At 45.1% G+C, this 15,370-nt stretch overlaps 1 protein-coding gene across 1 annotated transcript in view; it reads left to right on the plus strand.

Moving 5' to 3' along the window:
- Positions 1–15,370, plus strand: part of LOC120047879 (START domain-containing protein 10-like) — a 44,767-nt gene that overhangs the window by 13,289 nt on the left and 16,108 nt on the right. The window contains exons 2-4 of the mRNA XM_038993452.1: positions 12,895–13,042; positions 13,966–14,069; positions 14,642–14,759. Of these exons, the coding sequence (XP_038849380.1) occupies positions 12,895–13,042; positions 13,966–14,069; positions 14,642–14,759 (370 nt within the window). The remainder of the gene's footprint in view (positions 1–12,894; positions 13,043–13,965; positions 14,070–14,641; positions 14,760–15,370) is intronic.

Genomic DNA, 15,370 nt, shown 5'->3' on the forward strand with positions numbered 1-15,370 from the left:
GTGGCCAGCTAACTTGGCAGAGTGAGCCCACTGAAGAACAGCCAGACGAGTAGAGACAGGAACGAACAGAAGGTTACTAGGACAAGCGCGCGGCGACGCAGTGTGAGTGAGTGCTTGCTTTACCTGTCTCTCAATTCCCCAGACAGTCAACCCGACAACACGCCCCTCAGGGAGAATCCCCTCGGGGTCGGTAGAAGCCACAGAAGAACTAAAGAGACGGGATAAGGCATCAGGCTTGGTGTTCTTATTTCCCGGGCGATAAGAAATCACGAACTCGAAACGAGCGAAAAACAACGCCCAACGAGCTTGACGTGCATTAAGTCGTTTGGCAGAACGGATGTACTCAAGGTTCTTATGGTCAGTCCAAACGACAAAAGGGACGGTCGCCCCCTCCAACCACTGTCGCCATTCGCCTAGGGCTAAGCGGATGGCGAGCAGTTCGCGGTTACCCACATCATAGTTGCGTTCCGATGGCGATAGGCGATGAGAAAAATAAGCGCAAGGATGGACCTTATCGTCAGACTGGAAGCGCTGGGACAGAATGGCTCCCACGCCCACCTCTGAAGCGTCAACCTCGACAATAAATTGTTTAGTGACGTCAGGAGTAACAAGGATAGGAGCGGATGTAAAACGCTTCTTGAGGAGATCAAAAGCTCCCTGGGCGGAACCGGACCACTTAAAGCACGTCTTGACAGAAGTCAGAGCTGTGAGAGGAGCAGCCACTTGACCGAAATTACGAATGAAACGCCGATAGAAATTAGCGAAACCGAGAAAGCGCTGCAACTCGACACGTGACTTAGGAACGGGCCAATCGCTGACAGCCTGGACCTTAGCGGGATCCATCTGAATGCCTTCAGCGGAAATAACAGAACCGAGAAATGTGACAAAGGAGACATGAAAGGCGCACTTCTCAGCCTTCACGTAGAGACAATTCTCTAAAAGGCGCTGGAGTACACGTCGAACGTGCTGAACATGAATCTCGAGTGACGGTGAAAAAATCAGGATATCGTCAAGGTAAACGAAAACAAAGATGTTCAGCATGTCTCTCAGTACATCATTAACTAATGCCTGAAAGACAGCTGGAGCATTAGCGAGACCGAACGGCAGAACCCGGTATTCAAAATGCCCTAACGGAGTGTTAAACGCCGTTTTCCACTCGTCCCCCTCTCTGATGCGCACGAGATGGTAAGCGTTACGAAGGTCCAACTTAGTAAAGAACCTGGCTCCCTGCAGAATCTCGAAGGCTGACGACATAAGGGGAAGCGGATAACGATTCTTAACCGTTATGTCATTCAACCCTCGATAATCCACGCAGGGGCGCAGAGTACCGTCCTTCTTCTTAACAAAAAAAAACCCCGCTCCGGCGGGAGAGGAAGAAGGCACCACGGTACCGGCGTCGAGAGAAACAGACAGATAATCCTCGAGAGCCTTACGTTCGGGAGCCGACAGAGAGTATAGTCTACCCCGAGGAGGAGTGGTCCCCGGAAGGAGATCAATACAACAATCATACGACCGGTGAGGAGGAAGAGAGTTGGCTCTGGACCGACTGAAGACCGTGCGCAGATCATGATATTCCTCCGGCACTCCTGTCAAATCACCAGGTTCCTCCTGAGAAGAGGGGACAGAAGAAACAGGAGGGATAGCAGACATTAAACACTTCACATGACAAGAAACGTTCCAGGATAGGATAGAATTACTAGACCAATTAATAGAAGGATTATGACATACTAGCCAGGGATGACCCAAAACAACAGGTGTAAAAGGTGAACGAAAAATCAAAAAGGAAATGGTCTCACTGTGGTTACCAGATACTGTGAGGGTTAAAGGTAGTGTCTCACATCTGATACTGGGGAGAAGACTACCATCTAAGGCGAACATGGGCGTGGGCTTCCCTAACTGTCTGAGAGGAATGTCATGTTTCCGAGCCCATGCTTCGTCCATAAAACAACCCTCAGCCCCAGAGTCTATCAAGGCACTGCAGGAAGCAGCCGAACCAGACCAGCGTAGATGGACCAACAAGGTAGTACAGGATCTTGATGGAGAGACCTGAGTAGTAGCGCTCACCAGTAGCCCTCCGCTTACTGATGAGCTCTGGCCTTTTACTGGACATGACATGACAAAATGTCCAGCAGAACCGCAATAGAGGCAAAGGCGGTTGGTGATTCTCCGTTCCCTCTCCTTAGTCGAGATGCGAACACCTCCCAGCTGCATGGGCTCAGTCTCTGAGCCGGTGGGAGGAGATGGTTGAGATGCGGAGAGGGGGAACACCGTTAACGCGAGCTCTCTTCCACGAGCTCGGTGACGAAGATCTACCCGTCGTTCTATGCGGATGGCGAGTGCAATCAAAGAGTCCACGCTGGAAGGAACCTCCCGGGAGAGAATCTCATCCTTAACCTCAGCGTGGAGTCCCTCCAGAAAACGAGCGAGCAACGCCGGCTCGTTCCAGTCACTGGAGGCAGCAAGAGTGCGAAACTCTATAGAGTAATCCGTTATGGATCGATCACCTTGACATAGGGAAGCCAGGGCCCTGGAAGCCTCCTTCCCAAAAACTGAACGATCAAAAACCCGTATCATCTCCTCTTTAAAGTTCTGATAATCGTTAGAACACTCAGCCCTTGCCTCCCAGATAGCTGTGCCCCACTCCCGAGCCCGACCAGTAAGGAGTGATACGACGTAAGCGATCCGAGCTCTCTCTCTTGAGTATGTGTTGGGCTGGAGAGAGAACACAATATCACACTGGGTGAGAAAGGAGCGACACTCAGTGGGTTGCCCAGAGTAACATGGTGGGTTATTAACCCTAGGTTCCGGAGACTCGGAAGACCAGGAAGTAGCTGGTGGCACGAGACGAAATCCTCTGTCTTAACAAAAAAAAAACCCCGCTCCGGCGGGAGAGGAAGAAGGCACCACGGTACCGGCGTCGAGAGAAACAGACAGATAATCCTCGAGAGCCTTACGTTCGGAGCCGACAGAGAGTATAGTCTACCCCGAGGAGGAGTGGTCCCCGGAAGGAGATCAATACAACAATCATACGACCGGTGAGGAGGAAGAGAGTTGGCTCTGGACCGACTGAAGACCGTGCGCAGATCATGATATTCCTCCGGCACTCCTGTCAAATCCCAGGTTCCTCCTGAGAAGAGGGGACAGAAGAAACAGGAGGGATAGCAGACATTAAACACTTCACATGACAAGAAACGTTCCAGGATAGGATAGAATTACTAGACCAATTAATAGAAGGATTATGACATACTAGCCAGGGATGACCCAAAACAACAGGTGTAAAAGGTGAACGAAAAATCAAAAAGGAAATGGTCTCACTGTGGTTCCAGATACTGTGAGGGTTAAAGGTAGTGTCTCACATCTGATACTGGGGAGAAGACTACCATCTAAGGCGAACATGGGCGTGGGCTTCCCTAACTGTCTGAGAGGAATGTCATGTTTCCGAGCCCATGCTTCGTCCATAAAACAACCCTCAGCCCCAGAGTCTATCAAGGCACTGCAGGAAGCAGCCGAACCAGACCAGCGTAGATGGACCAACAAGGTAGTACAGGATCTTGATGGAGAGACCTGAGTAGTAGCGTCTCACCAGTAGCCCTCCGCTTACTGATGAGCTCTGGCCTTTTACTGGACATGACATGACAAAATGTCCAGCAGAACCGCAATAGAGGCAAAGGCGGTTGGTGATTCTCCGTTCCTCTCCTTAGTCGAGATGCGAACACCTCCCAGCTGCATGGGCTCAGTCTCTGAGCCGGTGGGAGGAGATGGTTGAGATGCGGAGAGGGGGAACACCGTTAACGCGAGCTCTCTTCCACGAGCTCGGTGACGAAGATCTACCCGTCGTTCTATGCGGATGGCGAGTGCAATCAAAGAGTCCACGCTGGAAGGAACCTCCGGGAGAGAATCTCATCCTTAACCTCAGCGTGGAGTCCCTCCAGAAAACGAGCGAGCAACGCCGCTCGTTCCAGTCACTGGAGGCAGCAAGAGTGCGAAACTCTATAGAGTAATCCGTTATGGATCGATCACCTTGACATAGGGAAGCCAGGGCCCTGGAAGCCTCCTTCCCAAAAACTGAACGATCAAAAACCCGTATCATCTCCTCTTTAAAGTTCTGATAATCGTTAGAACACTCAGCCCTTGCCTCCCAGATAGCTGTGCCCCACTCCCGAGCCCGACCAGTAAGGAGTGATACGACGTAAGCGATCCGAGCTCTCTCTCTTGAGTATGTGTTGGGCTGGAGAGAGAACACAATATCACACTGGGTGAGAAAGGAGCGACACTCAGTGGGTTGCCCAGAGTAACATGGTGGGTTATAACCCTAGGTTCCGGAGACTCGGAAGACCAGGAAGTAGCTGGTGGCACGAGACGAAGACTCTGAAACTGTCCTGAGAGGTCGGAGACCTGAGCGGCCAGGGTCTCAACGGCATGACGAGCAGCAGACAATTCCTGCTCGTGTCTGCCGAGCATTGCTCCCTGGAACTCGACGGCAGTGTTGCGAGAATCCGTAGTCGCTGGGTCCATTCTTGTCGGATTCTTCTGTTATGCTGTGAAGGAGGACCCAAAAGCGACGTAATAGAAACAGAGTCTTTATTCCAGTTTTAAACAAACAATGATTCTCCTGGATATTATCAAAGGTTAATCCAAAACAGGAAACTGAAAACCTCTCGTCAGTAGAGAGGAACGACTGGAGCCGCGACCACAAACTGCAGGTCGCTTCAGGAAGGCACAGACCGTAGCTGACATAGACACCTGCTCACACGCAGCATCTGACAAAGGCAAAAACACGACAGGGCGGAACAAGGACACAGAGCAGCAAACCTCAAACAAGAATCCGACAAGGACAGAAGCGGAAAACAGAGGGAAAATAGGGACTCTAATCAGAGGGCAAAATAGGGGACAGGTGTGAAAGAGTAAATGAGGTCGTTAGGAGAATGAGAAACAGCTGGGAGCAGGAACGGAACGATAGAGAGAGGAGAGCGGGAGAGGGAGAGAGGGGAGGAGGAGAGAGAGAGAGAGAAGAGGGAAAGAACCTAATAAGACCAGCAGAGGGAAGCACAGGGACAAGACATGATGAAAGACAAAACATGACAATAGCAGTATAGCAGTAAAGTAGAATAGCAGTATAGCACTATAGCAGTATAGCAGTACAGCAGCATAGCAGTATAGTTGTATAGTAGTATAAAAGGACAGCAGTATAGCAGTATACCAGAATAGTAGTATAGCAATATATTACTATAGCAGAATAGTCGTATTGTAGTATAGCGGCATAGTGGTATATGGTATAGTATATTGTAGCATAGTAGTTTACAGTGCAGTAGTATGGTGGCATACTAATATATCAATATAGTAGTATAGTGGTATATTGGTATAGTATTATTGTAGCATAGTAGTATACCAGCGCTAGTATGGGTGGCATACTAATATAGCAATATAGTAGTATAGTGGTATACTCGGTATAGTATTATTGTAGCATACTAGTATACCGCGCAGTAGTATGGTGGCATACTAATATAGCAATATAGTAGTATAGTGGTATAGTAGTATGGCAGTATACCAACATAGAAGTATACTAGTATAGCACCATATTAGTATGGCAGTACATTAGCATAGTAGTATTGCAGTACAGGACTATAGTAGTATATTGGCATAGTAGTATACTAACATAGTATTATAGTGGTGTAGCAGTATATTACTATAGCAGAATGGTAGTATGATAGTATAGTAGTATAGCAGCATAGTAGTATATTATTATAGTATTATTGTGGTGTAGTAGTATGGCGGTATACTACTATACTAGCAGTGTGGTGGTATAGCAGTGTAGTGTTATAGCTTTGTATCGATATTGCAGTATAGTAGTATAGCAGTATAGTCATATAGCAGTATATTAATATAGCAGCAATGGAGTATATTAGTAAAGCGGTATATTAGTATAGCGGTATAGTAGTATAGCAGTATAGAAGTATAGTAACATAGTAGCATGGAAGTATAATAGCATGTAGAATATTAGTATAGTAGTATGGTAGTACAGCAGTATATCAGTATATCGTTATAGAAGTATAGTAGCACAGAAGTATAGTAGAATAGTGGTGTATTAGTATAGTGGCATAGTAGTATATCAGTATAACATTATATTGGTATAGTGGTATATTAGTATATTGGTATGGTAGCACAGCAGTATAGTAGTATATGAGTATAGCCGTTTATTAGTAGTGTAGTTGTATAGGAGTATATTAATATAGAAGTGTAGTATTTTAGCTTTATATTGATATTGCAGTATAGTAGAATAGCAGTATAGTCATATGGCAGTATATTAATATAGCAGCAATGGAGTATATTAGTAAAGCGGTATAGTAGTGTAGTAGTATATTGGTATAGCAGTATAGTTGTATATCGGCATAGAAGTATAGTAACATAGTAGCATGGAAGTATAGTAGCATGGTAGAATATTAGTATGGTAGTATATCAGTATAGTCGTATGGAAGTATAGTAGCACAGAAGTATAGTAGCATAGTAGTGTATTAGTATATTGGTATAGCAGTATATCAGCATGGTAGTATAGTACCATATTAGTATGCAGTATAGTAGCATAGCAGTATATTAGTATGCAGTATAGTAGTATATCGATGTAGTATACTACCATATTAGTATGGCAGTATAGCGACATGGCAGTATGGCAGTATAGTAGTACAGCTGTATATCAGTGTGGTAGTATAGTACCATATTAGTATAGCAGTATAGTAGCATAGCAGCATATTAGTATGGTAGTATAGTAGTATTGTGGCATAGTAGTATATCAGTATAACATTATATTGGTATACTAGTATAGTGGTATAGTTGTGTAGTAGTATAGCAGTATATTAGTATATTGGTATAGTAGTACAGTAGTATATGAGTATAGCCATTTATTAGTAGTGTAGTTGTATAGGGGTGTAGTGGTATAGTAGTATATTGGTTTAGCAGCATAGTAGTATAGTGGCTTAGTAGTGTAGTGGTATTGTAGTATAGTAGCATAGCAGTATAGCCTATGTAGACCTAATGTAGATGCATACTGTAACAAAGTAGGGTCCAAACAATTAATTCAGAAACAGAACCCTCAACACACTAGAGACACATTACGCAATATGTATTGTATACTTCTATATTATATAGTAGTCCTACAGTAGGTAAGACTCGATCATCTGACCATACCTCTGTAGCGGCCAGCTATACTGTAGTCCTAGGTAAGACTAGGTCATCAGACAGTTTCTGTCTGTCAGAAAGGAAAGGCAGGCTGGGTCTCTGATGTGACGTCCACCCGGGAGAGGTCCTGAAAAATAAAGAGTGGAAAGCTGTGGTAATGGCTAGCAGCTAGTAACGAGGAAACCTGATCCCCCCCACCCTGCTGCCAGGCCAAGAGGGTAACAGCCCTTACTGAAGAAACTCCAGCTGACCCCGTCGGGAACCCAGATAAAGAGGAAACCTGATCCCCCCCCCCCCCCCCCCCCCCACCCTGCTGCCAGGCCAAGAGGGTAACAGCCCTTACTGAAGACACTCCGTGACCCCGTTGGGAACCCAGATAAAGAGGAAACCTGATCCCCCCCCCCACCCTGCTGCCAGGCCAAGAGGGTAACAGCCCTTACTGAAGAAACTCCACGCGGACCCTCGGGAACCCAGATAAAGAGGAAACCTGATCCCCCCCACCCGTGCTGCCAGGCAAGGGTAACAGCCCTTACTGAAGACACTCCAGCTGACCCCGTCGGGAACCCAGATAAAGAGGAAACCTGATTCCCCCCCACCCTGCTGCCAGGCCAAGAGGGTAACAGCCCTTACTGAAGAAACTCCAGCTGACCCCGTCGGGAACCCAGATAAAGAGGAAACACAAGAAACAGAGTAGGAATGAAGGATTGTTTAGAAGGAGGAATGAGAAAACAAATGTTGACACCCAGAACAAACGTCAACATAACAGGAGATGAAGGCTAGATCGGCCTCTCTTTATAGAACATGAATATTTTCCGGGGCAGTGATGCACTTCTCGGCTCCTGAATAATAGAACATAGAGGTAGGTATTGACGACATTCCATTCAGAGGGACCTGACCTAAGGAGGCAACCCAGGCAGTGGAAATGAGGAGCGACTAGGCCTTCTGTTAGAAGCCAGGCCCGGACGGGGGTTGGACAGGGGGATGTGATGGTGAATTATTATTAACTCAACCTAAGTGATCTACTGATTGAGTTACGTGGAGCCGTTTGCTACGTTGACCCGACACACACTATCTGATTGTGTCACACCTGGCATGCTATACAGCACTGTAGTCCCTGCACACTGATTAACTAAAGGCATCATGTAGGATTTAGAATGGAAGGAAGTGGAATCCTTATTCCGGTCTAGGCCTACCTAACCCTTCTTTACAGTTTTCCTATCCGGTACTTTACACCTCTATGATAATGGGTCAAATTGAATTGAATTAATCCACTCTTTGCCCCGTAGTTTCCACTTGAATCTTGAATCCTGTCTTTTCTTAATTCTTTACTCACAAAGAGTCCAACATTTTGATGAGCCGTTTGATCAGCCAAATAACCAGTGGTCCCCACTGAAGATGAGTTTCATAGAATTAAGCTCATTGATCACAGAAGAGACAAAATAAACATATTTACTTCAGCTATGAAGAGCACCAGGAAAGTAAACTAAGTTGTGCATTATAATGCATTATGCACAGCTAATAAGGTGTTAGAAATGCGCTTATAATGCTTAATGAAGAGGGTATCCATACGAAGTGTTATGGGAAACTCCTGTTGCAGCCTCATGGTTAAATACAAACACTACACTTCTGACCACTGGCTCCTCTCTCTCAGTCCTTCCTTCCTCTCCCAAACACAAGGAAAGGCCTGGGGCCACCATCATTAGAAAATATCTGATCAAATAAGAGAAGAAAATATATATTTGTCTGGCCTCCCGAGTGCTGCAGCGGTCTGAGCCGTCACTACAGACCCGGGTTCGATCCCAGGCTGTGTCGCAGCCGGCCGCGACTGGGAGAACCATGAGGCGGTGCACAATTGGCCCAGCGTCGTCCGGGTTAGGGGAGGGTTTGGCCCAGCGTCGTCCGGGTTAGGGGAGGGTTTGGCCCAGCGTCGTCCGGGTTAGGGGAGGGTTTGGCCCGGCGTCGTCCGGGTAAGGGAGGGTTTGGCCCAGCGTCGTCCGGGTAAGGGGGGTTTGGCCACGTCTTCTGGTTGGGGAGGGTTTGGCCCAGCGTCGTCTGGGTTAGGGGAGGGTTTGGCCCAGCGTCGTCTGGGTTAGGGGAGGGTTTGGCCCAGCGTCGTCTGGGTTAGGGGAGGGTTTGGCCCAGCGTCGTCCGGGTTAGGGGAGGGTTTGGCCCAGCGTCGTCCGGGTTAGAGGAGGGTTTGGCCCTGCGTCGTCCGGGTAAGGGGAGGGTTTGGCCCAGCGTCGTCCGGGTAAGGGGAGGGTTTGGCCCAGCATCGTCTGGGTTAGGGGAGGGTTTGGCCAAGGGTTGTCCGGGTTAGAGGAGGGTTTGGCCCTGCGTCGTCCGGGTAAGGGGAGGGTTTGGCCCAGCGTCGTCTGGGTTAGGGGAGGGTTTGGCCCAGCGTCGTCCGGGTTAGAGGAGGGTTTGGCCAAGGGTCGTCCGGGTTAGAGGAGCGTTTGGCCCTGCGTCGTCTGGGTTAGAGGAGGGTTTGGCCGGCCGGGATGTCCTTGTCCCATCGCGCTCTAGCTCCTCCTAGTGGCAGGTAGGATGGATGCACGCTGACTTCGGTCACCAGCTGTACGGTGTTTCCTCCAACACATTGGTGTGGCCAGTGGTGTAAAGTACTGAAGTAAAAATACTTCCAAATCGTTTTTAGGGTATCTGTACTTTACTGTTTATATTTTTGACAACTTTTACTTTTACTCCACTACATTCCTAAAGAAAATGATGTACTTTTTACTCCATACATTTTCCCTGACACCCAAAAGTATTCGTTACTTTTGGAATGCTTAGCAGGACAGAAAAATTGTCTAATTCACACAGTTATCCAGAGAACATCCCTGGTCATCCCTACTGCTTCTGATCTGGTGGACTCATTAAACACAAGCTTCATTTGTAAATGATGTCTGAGTGTTGGAGCGTACCCCTGGCTATCCATACATTAATAAAACAAGAAATTATGCCGTCTGGTTTGCTTTCTGAGGTCTTGGCTGATTTCTTTTGATTTTCCCATGATGTCAAGCAAAGAGGCACTGAGCTTGAAGGTAGGCCTTGAAATACATCCACAGGTACACCTCGAATTGACTCAAATGATGTCAATTAGCCTATCAGAAGCTTCTAAAGCAATGACATAATTTTCTGGAATTTTCCAAGCTGTTTAAAGGCACAGACAACTTAGTGTATGTAAACTTCTGACCCACTGGAATTGAGATACAGTGAAATAATCTGTCTGTAAACAATTGTTTGAAAAATTACTTGTGTCATGCACAAAGTAGATGTCCTAACCGACTTGCCAAAACTATAGTTTGTTAACAAGAAATTTGTGGAGTGGTTGAAAACGAGTTTTAATGACTCCAACCTAAGTGTATGTAAACTTCCAACTTCAACTGTATATATACATTTGTCTTGGACATAACAACACTGAAACCCAAACACAAGGAAAGGCTTGAAGACCCCCAGGTATCCCACGCTCCCATCCCACTCTGCTGCTGTGGCGCAGGCAGAACTGTATATATATCAGTCACTCACTGATGCGTCAGAGATATGGGGAAAATCCACTTATTTGCTTGTTTACTTTGTAATGTAATACACTGTGCTTGGCTTGTAGCTGGGCCTAAGGTTAAGGTTTAAGGTTTAATATGATGTACACTATACAATATAGGGTTTAATATGATGTACACTATACAATATAGGGTTTAATATGATGTACACTATACAATATAGGGTTTAATATGATGTACACTATACTGTATAGGGTTTAATATGATGTACACTATACAATATAGGGTTTAATATGATGTACACTATACTGTATAGGGTTTAATATGATGTACACTATACTGTATAAGGTTTAATATGATGTACACTATACTGTATAGTGTTTAATATGATGTACACTATACTGTATAGGGTTTAATATGATGTACACTATACTGTATAGAGTTCAATATGATGTACACTATACTGTATAAGGTTTAATATGATGTACACTATACAATATAGGGTTTAATATGATGTACACTATACAATATAGGGTTTAATATGATGTACACTATACAATATAGGGTTTAATATGATGTACACTATACTGTATAGGGTTTAATATGATGTATACTATACTGTATAATGAGCATTAGGATGGATGTAATGTAAACAGAGAGCATTAAGATGGATGTGATGTAAACAGAGAGCATTAAGATGGATGTGATGTAAACAGAGAGCATTAAGATGGATGTAATGTGAACAGAGAGCATTAAGATGGATGTGATGTAAACAGAGACATTAAGATGGATGTGATGTAAACAAGAAGCATTAAGATGATGTTGATGTAAACAGAGAGCATTAAGATGGATGTGATGTAAAGAGAGCAGATAGATGGATGTATGTAACAGAGAGCATTAGATGGATGTATGTGAACAAGAGCTTAAGATGGAGTAATGTAAACAGAGCTAAGATGGATGTGATGTAAACAGAGAGCATTAAGATGGATGTGATGTAAACAGAGAGCATTAAGATGGATGTGATGTAAACAGAGAGCATTAAGATGGATGTAATGTGAACAGAGAGCATTAAGATGGATGTAATGTGAACAGAGAGCATTAAGATGGATGTAATGTAAACAGAGAGCATTAAGATGGATGTGATGTAAACAGAGAGCATTAAGATGGATGTGATGTAAACAGAGAGCATTAAGATGGATGTGATGTAAACAGAGAGCATTAAGATGGATGTAATGTGAACAGAGAGCATTAAGATGGATGTAATGTAAACAGAGCATTAAGATGGATGTGATGTAAACAGAGAGCATTAAGATGGATGTAATGTGAACAGAGAGCATTTGGATGGATGTAATCTTATGTAATATCTCCAAGGCAACACTTCCTATAGTTTTATTATAATTTAAACTAATATATATCCTATGGTAAATTAATGTAGTTAGGTCCTGGTATATTCTGTTGGTTCCATGTGGTCACACAGGTATTACAGTAATATAATATATTCATCTTCCTCAACTTCAAATGGTGTTGTTATGGTGGTGTACTGTATTCCCACCTGGAGATCTTTTGAAATCCAGTTGTTAAAGGTTTTCTGCACAGTGTAATCTTTACTATAAAACACAGACTGATCTATTGGGAACATTCCAAATAACAATGTGTTAACTGTAACATAAATCCTTCTGGAAGAGAGTCTGTAGCAGATCTATTTTTATGGCATGTGTAACAGTATAACTTTAGTCCGTCCCCTCGTCCCGACCCGGGCGCGAACCAGGGACCCTCTACACACATCAACAACAGTCACCCACGAAGCATCGTTACCCATCGCTCCACAAAAGCCGCGGCCCTTGCAGAGCAAGGGGAACCACTACTTCAAGGTCTCAGAGCAAGTGACGTCACCGATTGAAAGGCTATTAGCGCGCACCACCGCTAACTAGCTAGCCATTTCACGTCCGTTACACATGCACTCCTACATCGTTCTAAACTTCATTGATACTAAAGACAGTTACAGCTTCAGAGGCCCCAGTTCAGGGAAGTTGACTCAATCACTGTTCTACCTTGTTATTCGTAGCTAACATAGTCCTATGTAATCACACAGTAATTAGCAGTAGCAGAAAAGTAGTGACATAGTAATTTCTATGTAATAACATGGTAACAGGGTTTAAGGTTATTACACAGATATATTTGTCAATAAATTTTTTAATATAATGTGTTTTACTTATTGTTTCAGATGAGGATAGTGTGTAAGGACGTGACTGCTGAGACCCTTTACGACGTCCTTCATGACACCAGCTACCGGAAGAACTGGGACAGCAACATGATCGACACCCACGATATCGGCAGACTTACTGTCAACGCAGACGTAGGATATTACTCCTGTGAGTTAGTGACAGACGTAGGATATTACTCCTGAGAGTTAGTTTCAGAAGTAGGATATTACTCCTGAGAGTTAGTGACAGACGTAGGATATTACTCCTGTGAGTTAGTGACAGACGTAGATATTACTCCTGAGAGTTAGTGACAGACGTAGGATATTACTCCTGTGAGTTAGTGACAGACGTAGGATATTACTCCTGTGAGTTAGTGACAGACGTAGGATATTACTCCTGAGAGTTAGTTTCATAAATAGTATATTACTCCTGAGAGTTAGTTTCATAAATAGGATATTACTCCTGAGAGTTAGTTTCATAAATAGGATATTACTCCTGAGAGTTAGTTTCATAAATAGGATATGACTCCTGAGAGTGGAAAAAGGAGTAGGGGGAGGAGGAGGGGGCGGAGGAGGATGAAGAGGAGGAGTAGGGGGAAGAGGGGGAGGATGAAGAGGAGGAGGATTAGGGGGAAGAGGGGGAGGAAGAGGAGGAGGAGTAGGGGGAGTGGGAGGAGTAGGGGGAGGGGGAGGAGGAAGAGTGGGAAGAGGAAGAGGAGGATGGGGAGTTGGAGGAGGAGAAAGAGAATGAGGGGGAGGAGGTGGAGGAGGAGGAGGAAGAGGATTTAAACTGCCGTACGTGAACACCAGTCAGTATGAGTCAATATGCAACAGATGTAGTAGACTGAACCATGTTTCTCAAAGTAAAAGGTATTTTTATGACTAGGCCTACTGTAACCACATGTTGCAGATGAAAGGTACAGCAATCTAATCAGGCATAGAAATAGACTGTATAGACTGGCTTGTGAGGCAGTTTGTCACTGAGAATCATTGAGAACTCTAGACAATTAGACAATAGAATGCTACAGTATGTGGACATTTGGACTCATTGAAACATATTTCACTGAAGTCATGTTGTCATTGTGTTTGTAGGGAAGTGCCCGAGCCCCCTGAAGAACAGGGACTTTATCACAATGAGATCATGGCTTCCTCTGGGCAACGACTTCCTGATCATCAACTACTCTGTCAAACACCCGGTATGTACCTTTATCTACACACAGTGTTGGTTTGCTCTGAATATTATCAACCGTGGGGCTCCCGAGCGGGGCAGTGGCACCGCATCTCAGTGCAAGAGGTGTCACTGCAGTCCCTGGTTTGAATCCAGGCTGCATCACATCCGGCCGTGATTCGGACTCCCACCGGTGGTAGGCCGTCATCGTAAATAAGAATTTGTTCTTAACTGACTTGCCTAGTTAAATTTTAAAAACGTCACAATGGACAAGTGGCTGGTCCTCTATTTCATACGAGTAGGATTACGAAGATGATTTGACTAAAGTTGTACATGTCGTCTAGTGAATTTTGTACAATAGATAGTTTCCATTAGTGCTGTTTGGCAGACTCAGTAAGAAAGCTCTGCCAGAGGCCCAGTCTACTGTAGAAGTCGGGTCAACATCTCTACATGTCTCTGTTGTGACTCAGAAGAAATCTGGTTTGTTAAACGGAAGAAGTCTAAACATAATGTGAACAGCTGACTGGTTTCATTTGTTATGGTAATCCATGTATGAATAATACTTTCATTTGATTGGTCATTTGATTGGTCTTATTCCAGCAATATCCACCCAGAAAGGACTACGTGAGAGCGGTGTCTCTGCTGACAGGCTACCTGATTCAGTCCAACGGAGCCAGCTCCTCCACTCTCTATTACCTAACGCAGGTCGATCCCAAAGGTAAACCTTTTAACCGGTTATATACAGACTCAGTGTGTGTGTGTCCTTGAGTGAGAAGAGACTCAGTGTGTGTGTGTGTGTCCTTGAGTGCGAAGAGACTCGGTGTGTGTGTGTGTGTGTCCTTGAGTGAGAAGAGACTCGGTGTGTGTGTGAATGTGAAGCATCAGGAAGCCTTTGATACTCCCTGCACCAGTATAACACCACTGCTGCTGAAGACATGTTTTCTGAATCTGCTGATGTCATCTGTTTCCTGTGCTGCTTCAAGCTGCCCCGTTGATAATAAAGGCCTTCTGTTCCATTGCTGTGTGTGTGTGTGTGTGTATGTATGTATGTATGTATGTATGTGTGTGTGTGTGTGTGTGTGTGTGTGTGTGTGTGTGTGTGTGTGTGTGTGTGTGTGTGTGTGTGTGTGTGTGTGTGTGTGTGTGTGTGTGTGTCCTTGAGTGTGAAGAGACTCGCTGTGTGTGTGTGCGTTGCTGTAAAGCTCATATTCATGGCATGGAATCCCCAGAAGCTATGAACAGCTGGAACAGTATCGTCACACTTCTCTACTGTCTTTACTGTAAACCAGGGGTCCTATAGGAACTATATCTACTGTCTACTGTCCATAC

This window comes from Salvelinus namaycush, chromosome 5 (genome assembly GCF_016432855.1).
Source record: "Salvelinus namaycush isolate Seneca chromosome 5, SaNama_1.0, whole genome shotgun sequence".
Taxonomy (NCBI): Eukaryota; Metazoa; Chordata; class Actinopteri; order Salmoniformes; family Salmonidae; genus Salvelinus; species Salvelinus namaycush.